The sequence below is a fragment of the Phanerochaete carnosa genome, assembly GCF_000300595.1.
Source record: "Phanerochaete carnosa HHB-10118-sp unplaced genomic scaffold PHACAscaffold_1, whole genome shotgun sequence".
In the NCBI taxonomy this organism is placed as follows: domain Eukaryota; kingdom Fungi; phylum Basidiomycota; class Agaricomycetes; order Polyporales; family Phanerochaetaceae; genus Phanerochaete; species Phanerochaete carnosa.
Window position 1 is genome coordinate 5563095 of NW_006767628.1, and position 9871 is coordinate 5572965.

A 9871-nucleotide genomic window follows, 5' to 3' on the forward strand; every position below is an offset into this window, starting at 1 on the left:
CTTCGGTGGCCGCCCCCGGTACGACACGCTCGCCGCCGCCCTCGGCCCTCTGCCCGTCCTTTCTGCGACAGCGACACACAGCATCCGGCAGCTGGTGCTGAACTTTGGTGACGCAACGCACGTGCCGCGGCTGGACGTCTTTGACCTCGCGCGCGGCCTGGCTCTGCTTCCGAATCTCGACGACCTTGTCCTCGCGGGCCTCACTCTTTGGGTCGGCCCGCCGCTCGGGGCGCCTCCGGGCGCTCTGCGCCGCATCGAGCAGCTCGTGCTCGATAACATGACGCTCGACCCGCGCGAGCTGCTGCAGCTCCTGGCCGTCGTGGCGCCGCGCAGCGGGCTCAGTCTCGGGCACCACGTCAGGCTGCGGAGTAAGTTCTGGGTGGACGACGTCCCGCCCGCGGCGTTGCGGCGGCTCGAGAATGTGGCGTGGAGGGAGCTCGCGATGGGCTTCTACGAGGGCGGCAAGTACGATATGGTCATGGGCGCGCTCCGGAAGACGCACATGGCGCGCCGTCTCGGGAGGCTCGAGGTCAACCAGCTCTGGGCGCCTGACGTACCCGCTGTGCGGGAGATCCTCGCAGACGTGGGCGCGACGCTCCGCACGCTCGCGCTCAACCTCCGGGAGTGTGCGTCTACGCATGGTAAGCCGTTCCTCCTTATTCGTTATATGCGGCGCAACGCTCACACGTACATTGGCGCCCCAGAGTCGCGTCTCGGCTTCGGCTCGGGGTTTGGGTTCGACGTCCTGCAGAAGCTCGAACGCCTCCGCCTCGACTTCGGCAATCCACAGATGTCGCACGAGCTGTTTGGCTTCGTCATGAGAGAGCTCGAGGCCAAGCCGAGTGCGCCGCGACCCAAACTCAACCTCGAGCTGCGCCTCGGCGGCCAGTTCATCGACCAGATCGGCGCGTGGGATGAAGTCCTTGGTGCTGCAAAGGGCTGGATTGGCTCCATTCTCCTTAAGGTGAATGACGGAGAGGGCTGGTGGGACGATGAGGCCGGCCGGGACCCCACTGCAGAGGAGTGGGACGTTGTCCGCGAGAAGATGCCTCTGTTCTGCCCAAGTGGACTGGCATAATACTACGGAGATTATGTTCATGAATGTATTCTATCAATGAAAGAGCGTTGGTATTCTGTCTGATCGTCTGTGGAGCCGATAAAGCAGGGTCGGCAATATTATGAGGTAGTACGGTTCTTCGGTGCGAGCATCGACGTTAGGACATCGAGAACCCCGCTCCCGGTCACGTCCCGAAGCTTCCAATTCAGCATGCATGGTCACCGACGCCGCTCCCAGCTGCATAGAAGCTTGTGTGATGACAGCTGTCCGATCCAGCTGGGTCACCGAAGGTATATATGTCTGCCCGTCCCCAAACTGACGTCTTTCTGTCTTTCCTTCTTCTCCTCCACGTCTCACCCGTTGTCTCCTCGGTCCTTGTCTCTGCACTCGATTCCGCGATTGAGCAGGGGCGCTCGGCCTTGTCCTGGGTGACTTGCGGCAGGTAAGTAGACCTTTCTTGGACGACCGTGATACTTGCTCCAGGGAAACGTGTATACCGGAAAGGCCGACTTTATCGATATGCGATCCATCCAGTGGCGCACCTTCTCAATATGTTCATGTGCCCGTTGCTTGCGTGAGTGGCGACAAGGTTCGCGACTCGCGATCGGTCTTGTCCGTCATTTGAAACGCGCGCGATGGGTGCGAACGCGAAGCCGCTTCCCACTCCACGTCTTCCCGCCCCGGAGGTCTCGACTGTGCGTGACGTCAACACGACTCTATTCCGGCATTGCGATGGGTTACAACCGCCTCACGTACATGCCCCACGACAAACTCTGCGTATCGTCATTTACTTCATCCAAGACGCCAGCGCCGGGGATAGAAGTCTGACTACCAAGACAACGCTTCGCCCCAGTTTCTCCGCCCCTTACTTGGACCTTTGCTCGTCTGGCTATATGCTACGCGGTAACAACGTCTAGGAGACCTCCTGTACGCCTTGCCCACGACTGGACTTCATTATCGGTAGTCACAGCCGTCGGACAGCGTCTGCGAAGCTTAGGAGGCGCAATCTGTCAGGAGATAGACGAGCATGGCTGCCGCACCTATGTGCGCTGTGCCTGTGCAAGGTGTGTCCTTGCTGTGTCCACGCATTTTTGGTGCTAACTTGTCGGTGGACTGCACCAAAGTGCCTGCAGGAATGCCGCAGTTCTACACGAATACCCATCACGAAGCCCAACATACCCCACATTCATCGTCGCTACAATTGAACTCAAACATCGTTTCATCGCTAGAGGAAGGGAAGGGCGGCGTGGGATACGATAGGAGCAGCATGAAGGCGAGGCCGAGGATCGTCGTGTCCCAACTAGGTACGTCTCCTATCCTCGTTCTGTGACACGAATGTTCAAGCTTGCTCTGTAGACGAACAGGAACGTGCATCTGAATCTGAATCCGAATCCGAGAGCCATTACACCGATAGCTCCTCCCAGTACTCTAATGAAGACGAAGACAAAATCTTAACGACTTTCTCTGACCCGGGACACTATTCGTATGCCCGTGCTTCGCTCTACCAGCCATCTCCTACTCTTCCGCACTCTGAAGGTGACCGCGCCTCTCTCGCAGATAACGTTCCGAACAAGCGACCGAGCGCGCCGAGTCCGCTGTCCGCCCGTGAGTAAATGGCTTCTTTGAATCGCTAGTCCGTTCCCATCCCTACCCGCAACCATTCTTGCGGCCCGGCACATCACTGCGCGGCGCATCGTGTCGGTGCACGTTCGCCCTTCTATCGCGCTCCACTTGTTCCTAGGTTTATCCTTCTACATCTTTCACGCCTTCGTGTTATGCAAGCTGCCCGGTACGGCTGGCCCATGCTTCGAATCCTAGCATTCTTCGTACACATGTCGGATCCCCACGCTTGCTGCTTTCGCCCTCTGTTGTAGACGACACTAACTCTCTCTGTCCTAGGCATCGGACGGCCGCCATACAGCGCGCTGGGCGTACAGACGAAGCTAAGTGCAAAGAGACGGGTGCAGTTTGTCGATCTCTCGGGGGTCGAACGGAGCTTGACGCATGAGACGGCAACCTCTTCATTGACGACTACGACCTTTGTAATTCCGCCTCTACCACCTCTACCACCCCCACCACCAGAATCGTCTCTGCGAAGTAACGACGCCAGTCCGTCAACCGAATACCTTGTGGACAGCCCTGTCTCTCCGGTCGCCCTGTCACCTCGACCCTCACGACAGCGCACCAGAACCCGCTACGCCTCATCTGATCCCGGGCATTCTTCCGTATCCACCATGTCTGTCGTCTTTCCCCAGCCAGTCGTCATCACCGGAGCGCTCACCAACGCGGATGCGCACCATGCCCGGATATCGTACCGCGCACGCAACGCATGTTCGAAGCTTCCGCGAACGACCAACGAGCTTGGATGCTATACTGGAGAGTATCACAGGTCCGCAAGACGGGGCATCTGCAGGTTCGTCCAAGTCGAACTTCGACTACATCTACACTGGCCTTCGGGTAGACGATGGAGAGAAGTTTCCGTTTCCGAGGAGAACATGGGCCGGCGAGAACCTCGATTCGAGGAGTACGTTCGCCTTGGGATCTTCGACCGCCGAACTTGGTAGCCCAACTAGTAGAGAGCGGAGGATTAGCAAGACCAATAAGCTCAGAAAGGCACCGCCTAGATCGAAGAAGGTGTCCGAGAGGCCGGCTAGGATGTCGCCAGTGAGGAGGTCGCCGAGTAGAAGGTCGCCCACCAGGAAGGCGTCGCCTGTCAGAAGATCGCCGAGTAGAAGGTCGCCGTCGCCGCCAAAACAAAGGATGCGTGCTATATCGTTTGCGTGGCGAAGGCTCAGAGATGGGAAACGGAGGGAAAGTAGAGCTAGTAAGGTTCAGAATATTGCGCCGCAGGCCATAGAGGGCTACGTCGTCGAGCCCTTCGTGGACAGCCGAGAGCTTCAAGTCAACAGACCGCTTAGTTACGTGTCAACGACAAGCGTGGGTGCAGACAGCTTCTATACCCCGCGCGCCTCGATAGCGTCACCAACTTTACCGCCTGAATCGCGACCAATGTCGATGGTGAGCTGGGACTCGACCTGGGACGGTGCGAGGATGAGCAGGGACAGTTGTGAGGATGTTGACGGAGGTGCGTCTTCCCTAGATACCATTAAAATGCATAGTCAGGCTCACTTTTCTTACTCGTCTATTCGCTTTGGCATCACACCTTCCATACCTGTCTAATCGCCTCGCCCCGTCTATTCGCCACCGTCCTTGATCGCCGTCGCCCAACGTCCCATCTGTCCACCGCTTGTCTCCGCCGCTTCTTCCGCTCGCTGCGCATTATCTATCACGTCTCAGCCTTCCCAACATCGTCGGGCCCTTTCGCCCCCATCTCCCCTTCCCCCGCCCTCCCCACAGCTGCCCCCGCCCGTTATAACAGTCCACGCGCGACCTCTCAGCGGACTCACTCGTTGCAGAACAGTTTGTTGTATGCGTCCGACTGCGCGCACGAATTTTCTTCCGCGCAGGACCGAACATCCCATCCACCGACTTTCGCCGCCGCGCTCATGCCGCGCTCAACGTCCGGGGTCCCCTCCTCATCCCGAAGGCCCACACGTTCTTCTCCTGCCGGTCCCTCAAAAGCTGTTTCTCTAAGCGACTCTTCAGCCAACCAGTCTCGCACGCGTCATGGCGCGTCACCGCCCCCCGCTGGCGTCTATTGGGCACGCGTCGCGACAAATGCGGGCGTCTACGGGCAGAACGGATTGCACGGCGGAGAGGTGACGTCAGAAATGTCAGGCACGGCGGTGATGCCACTGCAAGGTGTCATCATGGAGACTGCTGCAACGCCTGTCTCGCCGGCCTTTGAAGCAAAGCCACGACACGGGTACCGAGAGATGAGTTCTGCATACGCCATCAACACGACCAACGCGACCTACCCCGCGCAACCCACGACGACGACCGCTCTACATCCAACAAACACGGCGGAAGCGAGCGGTAGCAGAGAGAAGATCGGCCCGAAGACACGGACGAACACTTCGGCGAGTAATACGTCAGCGGGGTCGAGAAGCAGTGCTGCGACGACGGCGAGCTCCACCTCGGCGAGCACGAGCTCGAGCGCGATGGCGAGTACGGCGGCGAGCAGCGCGAGCTGCACGAGCGGCAGTCCGGGCTGGCGAAGCAGCGTCGGGTCGACGCCACCAACGAGCCCGGGCCTGAGCGATGCGTCGCACTTCAAGGGCTACTTCCAGGGGGAGGCGCAGCCCCCTTTGAGGCAGGAGCGGGAGGCTGTGCTGAGTGACTTGATAAGCGAGGAGGGGGTGGTGAGGGAGAAGGCGATGAGTCTGGATGGCCACAGTGACGTGCGGGGGACGATGAAGCGCGCAAAACTCACGAAGCGACGACCAGCATCGATGACCGTCGAAGTCAAGGATAGGCTGAGCGACAACCCCAGGCGGAACGCAGACGGGACAAGGAAGAGTCTCGACCCCGATATGCGGCCGAGTCGCGCGAAGAGCATCCTGGGCATCAAGATTAAGCACACGCCGCGCTCGAGGTCGAAAAGCAAGGACGCACCTGTGAGCAGGTCGCGCGAGATGGAGCGGCTGGAGGAAGGGAAGGAGAAGGAGTTCTTGCCGCCTGTGAGGCAGCCGTCGCCGCTTTGGGCAGGCTCGTCGGGGAAGGTGCGCTTCTACGCTGTGCAACTTGACCTTCCTCTCTGACACTGCTATGCGCACGCAAAACAGATACCCAGTCCTTATTCGAGGTCATATTTTCCCGATTGCCCTGCACCGATGTCGGGCTCCCTCCCCTCGGATATCGACCCGACGGACGCGCTCGCATCACTTGCGTTCACTGGCAACACGTCTGCGTTGTCGAGCTCTGCACTTGCCGCGCTGACGAGTAGACTCAGCCATCGGGCCTCGTCGGAAGCCCTCGACTCAACCGACCCGCGTGCATCATCGAAGAAGCCCAGGATGGCGAAGAGCGAGCATGGGCATGGCGAGCTGAAGGAAAAGAAGGGCAAAGCACCGGAGTGGACCGCCGCATTCGCGGTTCTGCCCGTCGCCCTGAAGGAAAAGTCGCACGAAGACTCGTTCGATCCGTACGCTGAGGTGTGCTTCGAGGGCGCGGAGGTGCATGGGTCGAAGAAGACGAAGGACAGCTTGAGGAGGCGGCCGTCGCCTTCGTTTTTTAGGCTCGAAAAGGGAAGGGAGAGAGAACAGCTGATGGAGAAACCGATGTTGGAGAAAGGAAGGGGAGGAGAGCAGGCAATATCTCAGCCTGGGACAGTCCGTGAGGTTCGCGATGCCAGGAGAAGCATGCCCTTCGACAAGCCGAGCGACATCGAGGAGGTGGTATCACGATGCATACAGAGTAGTCCGAGCGCGATAAAACGCTGGACCATCGCCATGGCGGACGTGCCGGACGAAGTGCTTGTGCAGGAACTTGAGCGAATGAGGACGGAGAGCCGCAGGGAGTCGCAACGCAGACGCAGGCAGGACTCGACGGCGAAGCGGACGGAAGAAGATATTGACGAAGCGGCGGAAGAGAGCGCAAGCGAAAGCGAAGAACATCACGACGACGGGGTCTCACACGCCTCGCATTCTCAGTCACATTCAACCTCACACTCGCACTCGCACTCTCATCGGACGTCAATACCCACATCACCATCGGACGATGCAGAGTGGAAAGTTGCAAGACGTGCGCTGCTGAGCTGCCGCGAGCTCGTGCGCACGGAGCGGAACTATCAGGCGTCGCTCCGGCAACTTCTCGCGGGGCAGACCCAGACTGCGCCGCCTCCACTTGCACTGTCGTACGTGCCCGCTCTGCTGAGGGCCAGCGAGGCTCTCCTGACGAGGTTTGAGGACGACCCGAGCACATGGGGCGTCAGCGTTGCCTTTGTTGCCATCGAAGAGGATACTGAAGTCGCATTTGTCGGCTGGGCGGGCGTCGTTGGCGAGGTTTTGCTCGCATCTGAGCCTCCCGCGGACGACCTCGAACATGAGAAGGAGATGAGGTTGACGCGGAGGTTCACTCGTGCGAGCAGAAACAGCAGCCTCGGCAACGTCGGCGAAGCGTTCGGGATAGGCAAGAAGACTAGGGGCACAGAAAGCGTGTACAGCCAGCGGGGTGTTTCTTCCTACGATCACCGCGACGCGGCTGGACGTGCGGGCTCGGCATCGGAATCGACCTCTGCGTGTGCATCGCCGCGCACCCCTCCTACGCGCATGGTGCACTCCACGCCGGACACGATTAGCGAGCAGAACGAGCAAGGTCTCGGGCTGTTCACCGCCGCTCTCGGTACCGGGCTCGCGTACGGCATCTCACCAGCACAGTCGCCGTCTTCCCATGGCGAGGGCATCACCAAGAACCCGAATGATAGTGGGACGCTCAGCCGCACGCTCGGGGCGTGGAAGACCAAGTTCCTAAGCAGCCCGAGCCTCGCGACGCAGGGGCATCATTCGCACTCGCATTATCATCCCCATCAGGGTGCATCGTACCAGAGCGTGCCCGGCAGCCCTCGCTTGACGAACTTCCATGGTGAGGCCAGGGCGGTCGAGAGCAGGAAGGAGCTCAAGACGAGGGAGAAGCTGCCAAGCGTGCGGGAGCTTGCTGTCCTGCCGGTGCAGAGGATCATGCGCTATGTCTTGCAGTATCGTGGTGCGTCTTGTGGCTTTGTCTCTGTCTTGGGACGGGAGCTGATCATCACTGTTGGTCGTGTAGATCTGTTGCAGAGTACCCCAGTCGAGAGTCCGAGTCGCGGCCTCGTAGAGCGTGCGCTCGAGAGCGCGATGCGCATCGCAGAGAGGTGCGATCGTGCGCAGGGTAATGCGGCGTTTCTCCGTGGCTGAGGTGAGTACACTTACGAATCTAATGTTGGAAGGGCCACTACTGACGACGATGTGTAGGATGTCGTCTAATAGTGCATCCATAGAAACGGCGTGTCTTGCGGCCGCTGTTTGTTCTACCTATCCATGATATGCTTCATACCTTCTACGCTCATTTTACCGCGTGTTCCACTCCTCCTCTGACCATGCACATAGTTCTCCTCCTTTATCGTCCCACTGCATACCATTACTCTGACATGTCACGTCACTCGTTCCACTCCATTTGTCCTTCACCCATCATCGCACATTACTTATTGCATTTGAATGAAACCCTTTGCATCGAACCATTCATACAGGCTTTAATATTTTGCTGTACTATGATCAACATCATCCGTCATACTCGCACGTCATGTCGTATATCCCACTTGTACAATCTTAAGTTAAGCCAGTCTGCATGCTCAACGGTGTACCGAGATAGCCCATGCGAAGATTGCGGATTATATTTCCACACCTACGTACCCCACAAGCGCCGTAACATTGCATTCCACGGCGAGGTGCAGGAGCGGGGTGGAGACGTGCACCACGACTGGTTCGTTGTCCCTCCTGACTCTATCGTTGTCCTCAGTGGGGACGATAAGTAGAATTTCGATCTGCCAGACCTGGATGATGAAGACGTTGAGGAGGTTAAGAATGGGCAGGAAATCCAATTAGCTTGTCATGGTGCATATACTCTCGCTGTAAACTACGTATTTACTTGACCTATTCGCTCGCTTATAGTCATCAGAAAGATTTGTTGATATTTGTCTTATGCTATAAGTAGACGCTACGTGAGCTTAACCCATTGGTTTCGGTTCCAGAATTGGCGTGCACGATTCGTTGATAGCCATTTATTCCCTTACCACAATATACACTGGCCACACGCGTTGCATACGAGGCTGATAACATGTAATGGTCAATGGCAGCCCTACACAGCTGTTTATCAGTTTTAGCCGGCGCCTGAAGCGCGAGACTCTAGTCCCGCACTTGGGAACTATCGGCAGCCTCCAGTCCAAAGTACACGATGCCACTTCCGCTGCTTAAGAGGGTAGTAATCAAGACTGTTTCGCGTGCAAGCCACCCGTGTTGCCGGAGTCCAATACTTCTAAGATACAGTGTGAACTATTTCCGTACTGTCTGCCCCAGCATCGTAACATCGCATCCTCCTACCCTCGGGCTGAAGACTTAGCCCTCCCTCAGACTAATGTCTTCACGTTCAGCATGGGGACTCCTGGAAGGGCTCACCAGCGCTGCTGTCTCCTGGGGGTGGCTCGGACACGAACGGTGTTACGGCGCGATTTTCTGGAAGTCCGCCCGCTGCAGCAGAGTCATTATCGGAGCCTTTCGTGGATGGCGGACGCCCGGATGCTAGCATAGAAAGTGGATCGGGTCTGTCCACATACGCAGACAGAGGCGGAGTAGGAAGGTAAGGGGAGCCGATAACGGGGAGAGGTAGACCCTCGAGAGGGGGTAGCTGCTCCTGGATAGCACCACCCTCTGCGTTCGCCGTTTCGAAGAGAGCGCTCACGTCGGGAGACTCGAAGCTTGGGACTGCATCGGCGTGCGCAGCTGCTCGGGCAGGTCTGTCACCCCTTTCATTCAGATTGGTGGGCCCATCTGGCTCTTCTGGGGCAGCAGTAAGCGCGATTTCGGATTGAACGTTCGCTTCAGATGTTGGCTGGTCAATTCGGGCTTCTAGAGGGGCTTTGTCGTTCTCAGGAACAGCAGAAGATGCACTCGTAGCGCTAGCGCTAAGCCCGGTGGCCAAGCTTGACGCAGGTTCAACATCACCTGCAGGAAGCTCAGCGCTCTCGGTGGACGACCCCGCAGCTGCAGCTTCCGACGGCAGAATAACATGGCTGTCATCGATTATGCTGGGTGGGTCTCTCATATCGGGGTCGACTGTTGAAGCGGGCTTAGCCGTTTCGACGTCTGCTCCAGAGGGCACGGGCTCGCGCTGGCCAGATGCTGATATGCAGCAGTAACGTCCGCAGTCGGATCTTCGGCG

General features: G+C 58.3%; 4 protein-coding genes across 4 annotated transcripts; 3 read left to right on the top strand and 1 right to left on the bottom strand.

Moving 5' to 3' along the window:
• Nucleotides 1–82: 82 nt before the first annotated feature.
• PHACADRAFT_191011 (uncharacterized protein) lies at nt 83–1078 on the top strand (the record flags this gene model as incomplete). Its single annotated transcript, XM_007391153.1, has 2 exons — nt 83–641; nt 705–1078. Coding segments are annotated over 2 exons (933 nt in total), but the record flags the coding sequence as incomplete, so codon positions are not given.
• Nucleotides 1079–4317: 3239 nt separating this feature from the next.
• PHACADRAFT_248694 (uncharacterized protein) lies at nt 4318–5701 on the top strand (the record flags this gene model as incomplete). The annotated part of the gene is made up of 1 exon (XM_007391154.1): nt 4318–5701. A coding segment is annotated over exon 1 (466 nt), but the record flags the coding sequence as incomplete, so codon positions are not given.
• An 89-nt stretch (nt 5702–5790) lies between these two features.
• PHACADRAFT_85471 (uncharacterized protein) lies at nt 5791–7978 on the top strand (the record flags this gene model as incomplete). The annotated part of the gene is made up of 2 exons (XM_007391155.1): nt 5791–7660; nt 7809–7978. The coding sequence occupies 2 exons, from the start codon at nt 5791–5793 to the stop codon at nt 7976–7978; spliced, it is 2040 nt and encodes a 679-aa protein (XP_007391217.1).
• A 1101-nt stretch (nt 7979–9079) lies between these two features.
• On the bottom strand, nt 9080–9754 carry PHACADRAFT_191013 (uncharacterized protein; the record flags this gene model as incomplete). The annotated part of the gene is made up of 1 exon (XM_007391156.1): nt 9080–9754. One exon carries the CDS (start codon nt 9752–9754, stop codon nt 9080–9082), a length of 675 nt encoding a protein of 224 aa, XP_007391218.1.
• Between the last annotated feature and the right edge of the window lie 117 nt (nt 9755–9871).